The 18320-nt window shown below is 38.1% G+C and overlaps 2 protein-coding genes across 2 annotated transcripts; one reads left to right on the top strand and one right to left on the bottom strand.

The window, feature by feature from the left end:
- Positions 1–2481: 2481 nt before the first annotated feature.
- Positions 2482–3852, bottom strand: LOC106740781 (biogenesis of lysosome-related organelles complex 1 subunit 4). Its single transcript, XM_014612159.1, has 4 exons — positions 3499–3852; positions 3341–3412; positions 3039–3260; positions 2482–2962 (listed from the first exon to the last, which is right to left on the bottom strand). Exons 1-4 carry the CDS (start codon positions 3580–3582, stop codon positions 2870–2872), a joined length of 471 nt encoding a protein of 156 aa, XP_014467645.1. The 5' UTR covers positions 3583–3852; the 3' UTR covers positions 2482–2869.
- Positions 3853–8006: 4154 nt separating this feature from the next.
- LOC106740783 (putative fatty acyl-CoA reductase CG5065) lies at positions 8007–17915 on the top strand. Its single transcript, XM_014612161.1, has 9 exons — positions 8007–8148; positions 11374–11583; positions 11766–11963; positions 13224–13420; positions 13675–13784; positions 14183–14378; positions 14696–14935; positions 15056–15313; positions 16319–17915. The coding sequence occupies exons 2-9, from the start codon at positions 11383–11385 to the stop codon at positions 16479–16481; spliced, it is 1563 nt and encodes a 520-aa protein (XP_014467647.1). The 5' UTR covers positions 8007–8148; positions 11374–11382; the 3' UTR covers positions 16482–17915.
- The last annotated feature ends 405 nt before the right edge of the window (positions 17916–18320 follow it).

The following is an 18320-nucleotide window of genomic DNA, read 5'->3' as shown; positions in this document are numbered from 1 at the left end:
TTTCCCAAACGACCCATGAGACGTCGCAAATCTCGCAGGATGCATCGGGAGAACGTCACGACAAGGAAAACGGAATTGCGAGAGAGAAGGCACAATGCCGTCGCGAAAAAAACCGTATCGACGAGCGATAAAAACACAAGTAATGAGACTATGTTGTTAATCGGACATGCAAATTTCCTGTTTTTCCTTCTAGATATTGACACATGGGATGATTGGAGTAATTGGAGTGCATGCAGCGTGACTTGTGGACAAGGACGGCAGGTTCGTTGGCGACATTGCCTTTCTGAAAACTGTGACGAAGGTCATAAAAAGGCACAGATGAGGAGCTGCCGTCTTGTAAATTGCCAAACGAAAGGTTTCCTTGGCTGGCTCGGGATCAAGCCTTGATCTGTAACGTTACGAGAGCGCTGTTAATAAACATCACATTTAGTAATATCTTCTTATATAACTTTGCTTTAAACTACGCTTCAAAATTGCTTTATTTTCACACCTAAATCGCAATGATATTGTTATTTAAATACTTGGGTTTCCTAATTGCCGAGCAGTGTCGAGAGAGAATATGTATTTCTGTACTTGATATACATTTATATTTGAAAATAATAAATATTATGTAAATTAAAATTATGAATTAAAATATTAAAAATTAAAGTATAATAAAAAGGTGATTATAAAGAATTGTAACGGGAATATCGATGATTATTTGTAACCACGGTGCACATAACAACACAACAATAATTTGTGGAAAACTTCAGATTATTTAACAAGCAATACGGACCGGAGAAATCATATCAGTTTTATAAAAAAATTAGCAACACACGAGAAGAGTATGTCATTGAAGAGAATTCCACTGATTTCTATGTACTTTTTTATATTCCTGCTTTCTACAGGTGGATCTCCGAGATACTTACGATTTGTGGAGATATTTATTATCTTCTTTCTTTTATATATAAGAAAAGTATTTCAATTTCAGCTTTCAGAGGAGTCAATGTGGAATTTAACAGCGCGTTATCAAACATCACTCCTACTCTCGTGGCACGTAGGATCGATAAGACACCGGAGATGAGCGAGACATCGAATAAATTTCAACGTAAAATTTATAAAACCGATAACGATGTAGGCGACAATCGCAAAGAGGACGATGACACCCAGATGCTAGTGAAACGAGCGGGTAAACAATATGATTTCTCTTTCCATCATATATATATATATAATATAAATATACGTAAACGAAATATATATCAATGAAAAATGTTAAATATCGATAAAAAAATTTGATTTAATTTTTGAATTAAATTTGACTACATTATACTCAAAGATCTGCAAATAAATTATTCATTAGTCAAATAATCATCGTTATCGCGCTAATAATACGTAACATTTATAAAAAACCGAACTGACTTTTTCGACTGAACCAGTTATAAATTGTTATAAATTACATCAATATAATTGAAAGCGAGGGACTTCAATAAAAAATACATATATCGCAGGACTATATTGTACTATCGACGAAGTAATCTGATATTACTTCGTACAAAATTTTTACAATATAATATATACATTTATATATACATCACATACAGGCTTTCGCAATTTATAGAAATTTATACTTTTAATCGTGACATTGTTTGCTTGCAGTAATACATTTGTAAAGTTTAACAGTTAGTCCTTTATGATTGCGATATTATAATGCCAGGTGCGAAATTCGCGGAATTTTTTAATTCGAAATATCACGTAGAAAAAAATTCATGTAATTAAATTAGGAAACATAGTCACACGAGACAGAAATCTGGGAGTCGGCGCGAGTCACGCGACCGTGGGTCGTCGATCGTGACTTTCTCCGGGACCGGTTTGTAATTTAACTGCCGGCAATACCATCAAAGTGTATGTAAAACTATATTTGTGAACGATGAGTGGAAATTTCCGCAGGCTAGTTACCTGTAGTAACTGTTACATCAACTGGTACATGATGGATGGCCAATTAACAGTTGTGAAAGACTATCAACGTCAGTATCCGCGAATTGAAATTTGATTTTCTTGATTTATCTTCTTATTTTCTTGATTTATCTTCTTGATTTATCTTCTTGATTTACCTTTTATTTACAAAATTATGATTTATACACCCCCAAGAAGAAAACACTCTATTCCATTCAATTCTTCAAGCAATAGAATTTGATTTGACAAGGGATGATAGTTGAGTGACTATAAGACCAACATAACGTTATTTCAGAAAGCAAAAACGACAGAGAACCGAAGATATGGGACCAGTGGAGCAAGTGGTCCAGATGCAGCGTCACTTGTGGGATAGGGACGATCATGAGGTGGAGGCATTGCATAGGAGGAAGTTGTTTCCCGGGAGAGAAGAAAGCTCAGTTAAAAACCTGCACTTCCGCCGCGTGTTAGGATGCTTTCATGCATAACTGCAATGACCGTAATAACATTATCGTTAGAAACGAGTATGCTCTTATCTCTATCTAGAAACTGTTAATTGTTATCTGTGATATTTTATCCTTTACGTAATACAGGAAATACGAGAGGAATTTACGACTTAGGAATCGCGGTGGTATATATGAACGATCATTTCACGATACTTTCACAAGTCTCAAAAATCTAACAAAATGACCTCATCGTATAACTGGCGATTGAGTTGCCTATGAAAGAGAAGCGGGTAAAAATAAACCTTGCCAACTGAATAACTACTGATCATTGTAGTATGGTGAATGCGCAACGCGATACAAATCCATCAATGTTCGGTTCTCTTTCCTTCTTCGCAGCAGATATAACTAGATATAACTGATTTGTCTGGGCTTATAGATAATTTTCCAAGTCTAACAACAGGTACATTATATAGTCTTTTTCACCAACTTATACTTCAGTCCCTTTGAAAATAATCATCAGACTTGTAGATTGGTGGCGATTTGTATATTGGCACTGTTCCGGTAGCAACAGGCTCTTGAGTTTTCTTCTGCAATATTAAGAGAAGCAATAAAATTCATCTGATTCGAGTTATCACGAAAATATACTCGAAGTGTTGTACTTACAAAAAATGATAAAGGATTCAGCATGCCAAATAATCTGTCTGACACACCTAACTCAGCTTCTGTCTTATCTACAGCAGCTTCTAATGCATTTAAGTTCATATTAACCATTGCAACAACATGTTCCAGGGCATCTATCCTTTTACGAAGATTTGCCATGCCATCCTTCATGTACTGCAACTTTGGAAGATGTTGTTGCATGCATTCTGTGCTTTCACTTTTCACCTTGTAAGACATAAATATTTATAGTTACGGTTAGAACATCAATACTGACTCGATTGTGATAATTTATTATTTCTTCTAACCATTGCGACGATAGACTGGAACTCCTCCAAGCGTATTAATGTATCCTCAATGATATCACGGAAATCTTTCATCTGGAAAACGTAAAAATCATCAAAATTCATTATACATTATTTTTCTACAGCAGCTCGATATCGAATGTCAAGTAAAAAGTACCCACCTGGTCGTCCCAGTTTACTTTTGCATAACTCGTATAATCTCGAACTAATTGCTCAGTCAATTCAGTTGTATGTGAGGATGTCATTTCGTATTCTTTTGATGACGATTAAAATGATTAAACGGAAAAATATGTGTTATAGGTTATAAAGCGCAAATAAGTATATAGAATGGCTTGTTATCGTATGGAGAAGCACTGAACGTGTGTGGATATATCCGACATTTTATTCGAATTAAAAGAAAATATTGAACAGTGATCGTATAACATTAATCCGACTAGCGTTCCTTTTTCTCTCTTTCTTGCCATCGAAGACGTGATGTCAGCGGATCTGCTCGTTTTACTTGCACTTTTCAGACATTTCATATGTTCTCTCTTGCTCTTAGATCTGAGTATACATACAGCTATTTCGTTTCTGAAGCTGAAAGTGTAGCTGATCCGATGATATTGCGCGTGCGCAGTTCAGGAGATTTATTGCGTGTGAAATTTAAAAATCTGTCACTTGTCATCGATTTCAATTCGAGACTTTTCGGTCACTTTGCGGTCCGTCTAAGCACGTGTAAACGAGAAGAGAAGTATGTTTTCTATTCTTTTATTAATCTTTGTGATATAATTTATGCGCTTAAAAAATCGATTATATCTATGTTGGACTTTTTTCCAGCTGAAAATAGACCATGATTTTGATGGTCTCAGAAAGTAAATCTCTCACGGAAAAATTAACCTTTATGGTGTTTAATAATAGAGAAAAAAATGAACTTCGCGATAAAAGTTTTTTGAATACGCTAGGTTCAATAGTTTTTTAGATATAAAACTTAAATATGCCTAATCATTATTGCTCCATAACAACATCGTGCATATTTTTACAATTGAAAATATGATTTTACAGAGATGTCGGAAATTAATAAAACTTCTTAAAATTTATAATTCAAGAGGCAGAGGTAGTATCGACTGATATATCATTAATAGCATAAAGTAGGATAAGATTAATAATGCAGCTTTATTTTTCAAGATAATACAACTTTTCACACTGTTTTCTCAATAAATATGTCAACTGAATTGTCGATTAATTCTATTGCACGTCGTTTGGATGTTCATAGTTCGCAATGTTTGCAAGACGCAACAAATATCGATTCCACTCGATCCCGTGCGTTACATAATAGGCTTCATCTGTGAGAAGTAGGTTTCACGCGTACGGTTCACGAGCGCGAACTTTTATTCTTTGGATGAAAAAAAATAAAAAAGGAAGGAATCAAAGAAAGATTTTTAAAAGGGAGAAACTACTTCCCACAAATATACGTTCACGTAAGCGCTGGACTTATTGCGACAGTCGTTTACAGACTTTCGATCGTCTAGCGGATCATCTAGTGGATCGCCTTCGATGGCTATTCCATATCGACGATACACGATGTCATAGGTGTGGCATAAATTCTCGTGTCGAAATGCAATTTTCTATTTGCGCATTACGAGTGCACTCAGGAACGGAAGAAAAGGTGAGATGAAATGAAAAAGCGAAAAATTACAACATTGCATCTTTTTCATCATTGGAAAATCGACGTTCACTTGGGATGTCGTATACACGCCTAACCATCGTAATCAGTGTTATTTCAACGATTTTCAACCTCACACATACAAGTATATCGTCGAGAACTACACCGTAATTATAATGTTCAGGAATGTATGACACTGTGTGTACATATTTGCGTTTGCACGATGATTTGTTCTTTTCGACTTATTTTAACTCATCCTATATCTAATGAAAAAATCTATCTTCCGAGAATTACTGCGAATCAACGTGCATGAGAGAATTAATATTCTTGGTCGGTCTTGAAATGCGACGACGCTTCGAAAGCGCTCGAATCGTGCCGCAAACGAATCTACATTCGTTTGATTGATCGATTATGAGCTCGGCGGGCATTTGAAGTGATGGTTCGAACACACGGTCGATCACCGGCGGTCGTTGACCACTCGACGGAATTCGCAGCGCGGCGCGAATCTATATCACAATTATATATTGAGTTTCTTTCCAGGCCCGGCTCGGTGCTCGGCGTCGCGAAATTTCCTTTGATTGGGAGAAAGCACAGACGTGTCGCGGCAAAACTGAACACTCGGTATCAAATATACAACTGCAAAAGCGCGCGAAAGTCGCGGATATATTCAAATATTCACTTCGCCTGGTTATTATTATGAAAACGGATACCTGTGTGCAAAGCTGCGTTAAAAAATAAAAGTGCTACCGTTGAAGAAATATTTATTTGATCCAAGTAAAATGGTTATTCCGATAACTCTTGGCAAATATTTATTATAAGTAGAAATATAATGTGTTAAATTCATAATATTGAGAAAATCAGAATTTATTTTTAGAAAATATATACTGAGGACAGAAATGTATTTCGTGTCTTTAAAATTAAATAATTTTATTTGCCTACATAACACTAAAGTTAATGTTAACATTGTTGCAACGTTGCAACAATGTTGTTGTAAGCTCCTGTGCTATGAAGGTATGTTTCTCCATTCGTGAAAATCAATGACAGTTGACACGAGCAGTTAATTAGTACACAATGGATCAGTGTGCGTGGTGTCATCGATAAATCGCTTACAGTTCAAAAACTATTGTGATGTTTTCGCATTAAGATTTTCGGATTTAATAATTAAACTAAATTCTTTAGGTCCAGGACACGCTATTGAAATATTGTACGACAGTTTCGGCGCATTTTACACATTAAATCAAATTACACCTGTCAACGGGAACACTAGGTAAGATCAAGCTATGCAATGCTAACTTGAAAGAATGCATTGTAATAAAATCGTGATAATATCGTGAAAATGACTGTGCGCAATATAGGTGTAATAATCATCCATAGGTGTAATGATCAACAATCAGTCACGAGTGTCGATTCTTAACGGACGTGATTACTTTTTTATTGGACGACAGAGTTTTTATTCTACATTTAATATAAATCTCGTACTTGAAATTATAATAGAGTCGATCGATTTAATAACCGACGCAATTTACGTGGAAAATTTCCGCGTTACAAACCGGTACAAGATGCACAGAAGAAACGAACTTTGCTAGAACAGTAAATGTTTGTTAATATAGTGGCAATAAAAGAAAATTTGTTTAGACAGTAAAACATTTGTTTGGACAGCAGAAAGATTTATTAAGAATATTAATTGCTATTTGCTAAATATATGGACAATTAATATTTTTAACAAATCTTTCTGCTGTTCAAACAAATTGTTTGCTGTCTAAACACATTTTTTTTGCTGTCTCTATATTGATAAATATTTGCTGTTCTAGCAAAATTTGTTTTCTCTATGTGCGTTCGCTATTTGTTTGATTCTATTCTGCATTTTTTAGTACGAAGCTGACGTAAAGGATCACGAAAAAAAGTAATATTTTAATTATAAGTCTCGGGAATTTTATAAGAAACTCGTATTCTGTACATATTATTATAACTACATCACACAAACGACCTTACATATACCGATATAGATATATTCCAAGAAGTTTCTTACATAAACGACAAAACAGGTCGAATTTTTACGACATCAACGACACATTTTTTAAATGTTTACTTCTTTATATAATCTGTTTATTCACAGTTGTATTTTTATGATCAGACGTTATGTATGCTTACTCGCATGTATGCATGTGTGTATAGGTAGATTAATTATTTTGTTTTTGTTAGATATTTGTAAAAAACTACAGAAATTATGCGGAATTCGTAAGAAACGTCGAATAACATATTCAAAAGTAATTCTTTGCGGCAATTTTCAGACGATACCGTATATATCTTAGAACAGTGAAGGTCCGCACAAGAATTTCTTACGTGAGAAACAAAGGCAGAGAGAAAGACAGAGAGAGAGAGAGAGAGAGAGAGTGAGAGAAAAAGAGAGAGAGAAACGAAGAGTAGAAAAAGGCTACCTGCTGGCCACTCTCTCGACCAAGTCGAGATCACCGATTCATAATAGTTTTTCGCCAGACGGAGTTTGACTCGCTCGTCCGACATATCATAAGTCAATTCACAATCCCATATAGCAAAAATGTTCAAAAGACAATGCTAAAGATGTCCCAGAGACATTCCAACATCTCTGGGACGTTTTTAGAATCTCTTTTAAACATTTGTACCGTATAGGATGTAGTATTCAAATGTTAACGACAAATTTTTGCCAGTCGAATCGCTCGTAAGTCCAAAAGCACTGAGTACAATGTTTTCGTTGAAGAAGCAGCCAATCATTCTGCGATAAAAAAGCGAAAAACGTTTATTCTAGTTTTGAAGTGTTATATTATTGATATATGACTTGTATGATATTAGTTCCAACTAATAACAAGAAAGACTCTAAGATCAAAAACTAGACGCGTCAGGTGCGTTGTGAGATACGTGCAGATGGGGAGAGAGTAAGAGCGAGAAAGAGTAACAAAGAAAGAGCGAGTGTGAGAGTTAGAGGGGGGACGGCAAGTTTGAAGTTAGAGGGGAGATCGGCAAGTCATTCTATAACAGTAGAACTTTCAGTGCGGATTACGACGGAGCTCGGCAAGTTTGGGATTACGCGCGCGATTCAGTCCCGCAACTCGCAAACGCGGAAGAGCGCGAAACGCACCGATTTCAAGTGATCCAAGAAGTTAAGTCGGGACGTGTGGAGCATCGTCAATAGGTACTCGATATTCGCATTTATCTGTATCGTCTCTATATCGTGCCGCTCTATTGTCGGTCTGGAGCAAAAGCCGATTTATATTCGATAAATTGAAGATTTTGCCGATGGACAGTAAATAATTAGCCTGTTCTTTATAGCTGAACTGGCTGTATTAATTCAAAAAATTTACATACACATTGAAGCGTATAAAGCATATATAAAAGATTCTCACACTTCATTGTGCATAATTTTCCTAAACTAATGCAGTTAGTTCAACTACAAAAACAGACCAAATCTTTTAAATTAACGCTCTTTTTTAGCTCGACTAATCGGCACTTAATTTCCATTATCTAGATATATAAATGTCAAGGATCTGGATCAGGTTTATTTTGTAGTTTCCTTGAGCAGAATTTTATTTTAGACGCAGTATTCGTCCTCAGTTGTAGTAATCTGTTTACACATGTGTTTTATCTCAACTTGAATAGTATTTTGTTTCTTAATTTGCAATTTTCTAATTCTAAGTTTTTATTTTCTATCTTAAATTTTTTTAAATTTTTAACGTTCCAATTGTAATCACGTAATTTCAATTTTATAATCTAAATTTTTAATTACTTGAACTATATCACGTCAGTATATCACATTTCCTACATTCCTTCATAAACTTAAGATAACTTAAGACAAAACGATTGTCAAATAACATTCACGACGGTCACGATATACAAATGCACTTTTCCCGCTCGACGTTTATATCTCCTCTAATAATATTAACCGCGTCTCGTTTTGATTTACCTACGTAAGTAAACGTGAGGTCGTTGTTTGACGAGTAAATCACCGTAGCACTAACCAGTACAGATTCTGATGGTATGTGACGTAATGTCCAACTGCACGAGGCTCGCATGGGTCTTGCGCGTTACGTGCGTGTACGTATATCCCGCGGTGAGCAGAACTGCGCTTTCTTCGCTCGACGAAGATGGATAGATAACTCGGGAAAACCGGAAAGCTTCGTGGCTTTTTCTCTTTTCTTTCCTTTATTTTCCTAATTGTTACGTCACGTAGCTCTGCCCATAGTCCATGAACTGTACAAATTAAACGCATCCTAAAGCGCATCGTAAACGTTGACACTGCTCGTTAACTTCGCGTTAAACTAGACACCTAACTAGAAGACGAGATGCAGGAGAGAGTTTCCTGCGAGCAGATCTTTGCGCGCGCTCGGAAAAATGTCGAGATCGGAAACCAAACAGTCGTTTCGTCGGGCTATGTTCATCGAATGTATGCCGAGTAAGAACGAGGATTCTTTAAATGCGTTACGAGCTCGAGCGGATTCGTGCCTGGGAATAGCATTACCCACGTGCCGGACGCGGCGATGTGCTATCGAAATTTCCAATCGTCCGTTGCAATGCTGGATCGCGTATAATGCTACATATACTTGTTACGCAAAGGATCATGTCGTTATAATAAGTCAGATATTAGAAGATAACGCCGTCAACCTTTCCCAAAAACGATATTCCGCCGAAAATCGTTAACGAGCGTGCTCATTCAAGATTTCTACATACCTTTCTCTGTTCTCTACCGTTAAAAATGTCATGCATGTAACAGTACTCGGATGTTGATGTTATTCTTGAGCAATTCTCGATCCGGAATACACACACAACACACGCACACAAACACACACACAACACACACAGAATGCATATTCATGCGAAATTACATATTTCAAGTTTAGTTTTGTTGCACAAGTAAATACGCCGGGCGAGCTATCGAAAATGTCACGAACCTATATTAAAATTCATTACATCTAGACGATGACATAATTGTTTTTCTGGCAAAAGTTACACGAAAGTTCATGACGAAACCAAAGTAATTCCCTTAATTAATTCGTGTAGAAACTGATTCTATCGCAACTCCGCTTTTAAATTACACGGGATTTATTTTAGCCCGTTTACTATTATGAACCTTTTATTCTTAATTACGGGAAACGTTACTACAGTTACGTGTATTCGTCCGACTCTTCTGCTGCTCAGATTGAAACGCAATGGATCGGCAGTTTTACCTAGAAGATAACGCAGTTACGGTTCATAAATATATGCATAACAATTTCATTCGCTTATCCTGTCATTTCGATTTACCTCGAGCGATTTACCTCGCGCGAGAAAAAACGATGATGTCAATATTATGATTGCTAAATACTGCGCATAATTATGTTCTTATTCACGTTTTTCAAACGTGCAACAATTCAAACGTGATCATTACGAAACAATTTTATTCTCAATGAATTGCTCGATTTTTATAAATTTCGCTGTAATTTCTCGGAAATAATTGCCGCGGAAATGTGATAAATAGTACTATGAAAGAATAATAAAATATATATATAATAATATTATGTCGTAATTCAAGACAATTATATCGATTATATCATCAAGTCTAAAATGTTCGACTATGATATTTCGATTGTGTATATTTTGTATGGCAATGCATAATCGTCGATCTTTCCAAAGTTAATTAACTTCGATAATCCACCGTCCCCGATCGCTGTTAGATTGTGCACGTAGCACAAAAAAATTGGCTTCCTTCAGTCTTATCAAGTTCGGAAAAACGCGACCGATAATATTCATTGTATTATGGGGGTATGATAAAATCTAATCGTTTCTCGGTGAAAAAAGAACGCGAAACTTATATACATAAAGAACGCGAATTGGCGGCACATTGCAGCATTGCAATGAATGGACAGAAACGTATTCAGGCCGTCCCCTGTGTTAATAGAAGTTGAAGTTATAATACCGGATAACCACAATTTTCGTAAGAGGCGAGTAGCTCCGAATGCAGATCGAGCCATACAATTTCCCGCGCCCTGTTGCATTTGATTGGACTTTCACCAATTTTCCCTTCTTGTCGTTATTCTTACGTTGCTATGTTTCAATAGTTGCAAACGTAAGCAGGACAGACGTTGTGATTTAACCAAAGCCGGCACGGTTTGCGAAACTTATCCGCCATGGCGAAAGTGTCGAGACGTTAAGCAGTGAGGGAAAGATAATTATGGCGAATTACAAATGTGTGTAACATTTCGCATAGTAGCAGGTCTTTTAGCCGGAGCCGCATTTGTGAGCGGCTCACAGATTGCAAATGAATTTGCAATCTCTCTCTTCATTCCTCTCATTCTTCTTCCAGACCGTTAGTCTGCAATATAACGCAAATTCTCCGAGCTGTAAATTCCCTGCGAATTTGCTGTAAATTCGCGTGACGTTTCAGCGCGCAACCATGGACGGCTCGAAAAGCAAAATCCAACCCTTCTACAAAGACAAGACCATTTTCATCACCGGTGCCACCGGCTTCATGGGAAAAGTCCTCTTGGAGAAGCTGCTGTATAGCTGCTCCGATCTCGACAAGATCTATATTCTCATACGACCCAAGAGAGGGAATAGCATCGATGTCCGGCTCGACAACATATTCAAGTTGCCCGTAAGACACCACGCTAATTACGCGCCACTATACCTTGGTTTCGATTCGGTGCGCTCGATGAACGTTGGGCTATTATGTTTGGTCGAGAATATTAAGACGCTTCGAAACCAACGGACGGAGATGATACGCACGAGGGGAACGCTGACGGTAGACAATCGCTGTACTATTGACTGTTTCCACAGATGTTCCATAGGATACGCCAAGAGAAAAGTCACATGATGAAGAAAATAGTGCCGCTGAACGGCGACGTAACTATGCGCAATCTGGGCCTCACCGACGAACAGCGGCAGAAACTGATCAACGAGGTGCACATAGTATTCCATTTCGCTGCGACTCTTCGGATGGAGGCGAAATTGAAAGACTCTGCCGAGTTGAACCTAGTAAGATATCAGTCGAATGAATACCCTTTCATTCTCTCCCTCTCTCTCTCTCTCTTTCTCTTCTTCTTCTTCTTCGTTTTTCTTTACTTTTTTTATTTTCCTAGTTTTGTATTAGGATCTTTTTCCTTATGTTAGAAACAAAGCGCATATAATGTCTTCATATAATGTCCCTTGTTTCTAGTATGTAGCATCTAGTTCTTATTATTCTGCCATTTCCTAACTTTTTTTTCGTATCTCTTTTATATCACATTACTTTTAGTTCCTAAGCAAATTTCTTTAAAGGTCTGCTTTTTACTTGCCTCGCCTTGACTCGCCACTAAAATGAGAACACGGTAACGTAACGTTTGTTTGCTTTTAAATTTCTCTCCTTGTGCAGTTAATATATATAAATAATTACATTGAGAAAAGTATCCGAGCATATCTAAACGGATAATCTAATAAAAAAATAACACGTGGGAATCTAACTAAAAAGTAATAAGCGGATTAATAAGCGTGTAATAACCGATTTTGTCATTTCATTCAATCACGTGCCTTTATTCCGATGAAAATTGCAAGAGGTGTAAAAATATATAATAAATACGGTAACCGTAGATTATCGGTGGCCTACGCGGCGGAAAATCACGAGAAATTGGCACTTGGCGAGATTGTTGAATATTTAGTCTGTAAATAGTGATATCAGACGGAACGGAGATAAGTTAGTGCTAAACTTAAAGTAATAAAGCTTACGTCTGAGGCTGTCGCCAACAAGCTGAGAGAGTAAACCGGAGGTCCTTGAAAACGTCGGTGGTTTGTAATAAATTCTAAGCATATTCAAAGAACTAATAATCGCGAGTGTCTTGATTAGTCAGCGAACGTCTAACATTGAGCACATACATGCGTCATTCAAAACGTTAACAATCACGCCCGTCGAACTTGGTCGTGCGGGCATTGAAGTTTTGCGAATATAATCCATCATTCGACTCAGATTCACCCTGATTTATATACGCGACCGGCCTACGCGTTGTCACCCTTAACTTTAATCCACCTTAATTATTCGGCGCTTGTTAGACAAACAATTCGACCCGTTTAAATCAATTGGTGATTTTATCTATCGTAACGGTAAGAGTATTACTTAATAATGAGTATAAAGAATTATTAACAATGACTGGACGGACAGTTGGTTCGGTTATAATATTTTCACCCGCGCGAAGCTCTATTGGATCAAGGTGATTTTTTTATAACACGTATAATATAACTAAGATTCGATCTGCACTATTCAAGTTCGGCACGAGGAGGGTGCTGGATCTAGTCAAGGAGATAAAGAACCTGCAGGTGTTCGTGCACTTGAGCACGGCCTTCTGTCACATTGACCAAGAGGAACTCGGTGAGATCACCTACGACGCTCCTCACGATCCTGACGACGTCATGAGGCTCCTTCGATGGATGGATGAAAGCGCTATAGAACTGGTTACGCCCAAGTAATTAAACTTAATTAACGATACTCACTAATAGCGACGGGTCGTCTGAGTATATTGTTTGTTATGACGGGATGAACTACGGGTATTACGACTGGTCGGTACTGATAGCACGAGAGAACATAAATACTGTCAGCATAAACTTATCAGAAATGTTAGCTTATCGAACGATTAGACTAGATTGACATATCTCGTCGTATTTGTTAGAAGTTACGCAGTTCTGTAATTTTATCATTCATCTCTGCTCCCGATCGTAGATTATTATATCCGCATCCGAATACTTACACCTACACGAAGCGTTTGGCGGAAACGCTGGTGACCAGGGAATACCCTAAACTACCTTGCGTCATCGCTAGGCCGTCGATCGGTAATTATGTGCATTTCCATGATTGCTTTTACGGAGGAAAGTAGCAGTAAATTTTATGTTGCCGTAGCAAGTAGAGATCAGTATACAGGATGTATCCTAAGTACTGCATACTGATCTATTTGCTACGATACTATACAATTTATTGTCACTTTTCTCCGTGCGAGATAGCAAATGATGAAATGAGATGATGTTATTTCTCGAGTTCGGCTTAGTAGCAGCACTTATTGCTTTACGTGTGTTATAAAATGAAATACTATACGTTGATATTTCTCTTGCTCTTCCAAATAAAGTTCACAATAAAATTAGAAATAAAACAGCAATAGAATAGAATAGAATACAACAAGGAGGGACGTACAGTTCGATTAATTTTCTTTCGTTTTTCTTGTGTCCTCGTGTAGTAACTCCTGCCGTCAATGAACCGGTACCGGGATGGGTGGACAATCTGAACGGTCCTACTGGGATACTCGTTGCTGCGGGCAAGGGTGTCCTCAGATCAATGCTTTGCAATACCCAATATCATGCTGAACTTATACCGGTTGACATAGCGATTAATTCTATAATTGCAATCAGCCACAAAGTGGCTACCGAAGAGAAGTGAGTACTCTTGTGCTGTGCGACCTCGCTCTTTCTTTTTCTTCCTTACGATAATGAAACATCGTCGCATTTGTCGAATTTTAGCATTTGTAATATTTGGGCTGCTTTTCTTTCCGCTCCCTTTCCTCCTCCTCCTCTCTCTCTCTCTCTCTCTCTCTTTCCCTCTCTTTCTCAATCTATGTTCAGATTGAAGACTATGTCTTAGAATATTTGTAAGGGATATTGTAACTCAAACAAATTCTCGACAACCCAAAGCCCATCGAATAATTTGAAAACGCGCCGTGAATTACAATTTCTCCCGTTTGATTTCTCGGCAGGCCGAAAAATATACCAGTGTTCAATATAACACAGAGCGGCGTAATTCCGATAACGTGGGGTGAAATATTGAAATTGGGCAGGAGTATTATTTATCAGTATCCTTTCGAAGGACAGGTTTGGTATCCGGACGGCGATGCGCGAAATAACAAATATATACATGGTCTCATGGCTTTTTTCTTCCACATCATCCCCGCGTACCTGATCGACTTCCTGATGCTGATATTTCGACAGAAAAGATTGTGAGTATCGCACGTTTCGTGGCTCGATGTGTGTCTATATATTGATGTTTGTAAGTACCTAACGACGCAACATATTGTAATCGTTATTTTTCTCTTTTCTTTGTCGCTTGTCCCAAACAGTATGGTGAAAATCCAGAAACGAATTGCAGACGGCCTCGAAGTACTACAATATTTTACCATGAAGAATTGGATATTTTACAGTAAGAAACTATTGATGATGCGCGACGAAATGTCACCGGAGGACCAACGGTTATTCCCAATAAGTTTTAAATTATTAGACTTAACTGAATATATGAAAGTTATTATCCTCGGCACACGGCAGTATTGTATGAAAGAGGATTTGTCTACTTTGCCGAAAGCTCGTCGGCACCAGGCAATGTGAGTATTCTTTATTTACATTATATTTTTCTGCATATACTTATAATTAAAAAAACAAGTTATGATCTCGCGAACTTCATTCGGCTGCCTTTTCAAGATTCTCAAAAAGTCTAGTGATGTTCTAATAAGCGGAAGTGTTTCGATAAGCGGAAAAGATAGGTCAAATATTCAATATTGTTTGCATTCTTGAAGAACGACAGTTGTGCATTCTTAAACGACTTAAACGACACTGTGCGTTCTCGCGAAGTGAAATATTTAACGCTTTCACTATCAGGATAGATTTGGAAGGATCTCCCCACTCACCATCTTGTATTTTATTTTTTCACGTAATTTTTTCACGTAATTGTATAAAATAGACTTAATTTGATAATATAGTCATAGAAAAAACAATGTTTGCTATCACGTATATGTGAAACTGATGGTGAACATGTTAATTGTGTAACGGAAAGGAAAGTCCACGAGAGAAATCTAATGTTGTTTAAACTCTTTACACCTTCTTCTCTAACGTCGTAGACATACTTTTGCAACATTGGACTTTGCTGCTCGAGTTATCACGAGCTTTTGCGTAATCATGAGTTTTAATGGTCTTTAATCCGCTGTTTAAAGAAACTTGCGCGACCGTAATCTAAATGCGTAAATTACGTGTTTTCTTACGTAATTTTTTCACGTATTTGTAAAATAGACTTAGGGAAAATGAATGCAATCGAGTCGACCTGAACTTGAACTTTCTTGCTGCGGCATCTTTACCGGAAATCGTTAAATACGTGACGATACTCCTATGTCAGTCATTGTATATCGGTGTTCACTGCGTACTGCTAAATGATGCGACTTTTTGTTACGTCGTTCGGTATCAAGGCCCCTGGCCGAATATGTGCAGCTCTCGCAAGTGAAATACCGGTTTTTGAGAACGTTTGTGTACGGTTACCGCAGCGAGAGGGTTAAGCTCGGCTTTTCCAGCTTTTCTTTAAGTGCACACCGGACTTTCGTGACGTGCATTCATTTCAGAATGTACATTATCCACAACCTCACGATATTCCTCTTCTACTTCGGCATATTGTACTTCATCTACAAGAACTTTGAGATGGCGAGGTATGGCATGGACTTCGCTACCCAGCAGATAAAGTCGTTGTCGGTCGTAGGCAGCGTCGTGAAGAACGTGGAACTCTGATACTGTTTATAGAAGTTCGATTTCTGCCAGTACACAGACCGGATGTAACAACCTTAACACACGAAGTTGTGCCTTTCTGGAGCTCACGATGTATTTCTCACGCGCTTTGAAACGGTACAGCTTTATGCGTTAACATTACTACGCCCGGCTGTGTCCACCTAAGCCAGTATTCATAGTCAGATCTTATATTTAAGATCGTCTTAAGTTCATCTTCAGATGTCCCGTAGCCAATGAAGTAAGAGTCGTACAGCATTTGAAGATGAACTTAAAACGATTTTAAATTTAAGATCCATCTATGAATACCGACCTAAGTTCCAAAACGGTGCTTTTCTTGATCGGGGTTGTTCGCATTATTTCCTAAAGATGCGTAAAGACGCCTACGTACGACGATTGATATATTAAATTGATAAATCCAAGCTAATGCAGACCAACCGTTTTTAGGAGCGCGACGCTCGCTCCGATCGAAGGCCGCGGTATGTGGAGAAATTGTTTGCGGAGATCTTATCTCAAGTCGAAGCTCGAAAGTAGATTTGCATACCGACGACACGTAGACCGCGTTCCTCTCCCCGTGTGTCGAGTTCGATTTCCGCCAGTATACAGACCAGATCTAACAACCTTAACACACCAAGTTGTGCCTTTTTGGAGCTCACGATGTATTTCTCACGCGCTTCCAAGCGAGATCCATCTATGAACACCGACCTAAGTTCCAAAACGGTCTGAACACTTGTTTTGGAACGCAACCGATCCAATGAGAGAACTTGCTTCTCGAAAACGTCGTTGACCATTGTTCGCATTGCAAACTGCGTCGAGAAAGAATTGTTCGAATTCTTGAAACCCAATATACATGTACGTATGCGTAATTTGCGGAGTGTAATTTGTATATTTGTACGTATTCGTGCAACGCGACGCACAAACGAGGAGCAACTAAAGACGATCCGCCGACATAATGCGACTCCGTTGACGAATGTGAGCTCCAAAAAGGCACAACTTCGTGTGTTAAGGTTGTTACATCTGTATACTGGCGGAAATCGAACTCGACACACGGGGAGGGGAACGCGGTCTACGTGTCGTCGGTATGCTTCACTTTCGAGCTTCGACTTGAGATTAGGTCTCCGCAAACAATTTCTCCACGCACCGCGGTCTTCGATCGGAGCGAGCGTTCCTAAAAACGGATGGTCTGCGTTAGCTTTAATTTACCAATTTAATATATCAATCGTCGTACGTAGGCGTCTTTACGCATCTTTAAAAAATGATGCGAACGACCCCGATCAAGAAAAACACGGTGCGAGGTACGCGTGTACGAACTTTGACGATCGTAGAGATGGAGATTATTGGTGTATTGTTATATGGTTCTGATAAATCTAATGTATAGTATATAATATATAGTATAATATAAACATGTTGACTGGAATAAAGGTATATGTGTACATACAAGCTCACGTTTACTACGTTTATTACGCCTTGATACCGACTCCAAATCGCAAGACTGTATTCGAAGCCGTTAGGGATATCGTGCGATCGATCGTGTACGCTCTCGCCGTCCTTCGTTTCGACTATTTGAAATAAAGAAGCTTTCGTTTCAACGATGTTCCTGCACGCTACATTCGAAATTATAGCCGCGAGCTTGCTCGAGGCCGATGTGTTCACGGGCGTCAAACAATTTATCCGTCCTTCGCGTTGCGAACCCTTCGCAGCGTCGTAAAGCATTTCTATATCAAATCTCACGCCGTTTCTCGCGAGAGATAGTGAAAACATGTTCGTATCAAGCACAGCACGATAAAAAGAGCCATCGCGTCTCCTTTATGGTCCAACGTTCCCGGATGGATATATTTTTGTCCT

The sequence above is a fragment of the Dinoponera quadriceps genome, unplaced genomic scaffold, assembly GCF_001313825.1.
Source record: "Dinoponera quadriceps isolate SergipeBrazil2010 unplaced genomic scaffold, ASM131382v1 scaffold453, whole genome shotgun sequence".
NCBI lineage: Eukaryota > Metazoa > Arthropoda > Insecta > Hymenoptera > Formicidae > Dinoponera > Dinoponera quadriceps.
The sequence above is the reverse complement of the archived record's forward strand: the minus strand, read 5'-3'. Positions and strand labels throughout refer to the sequence as shown.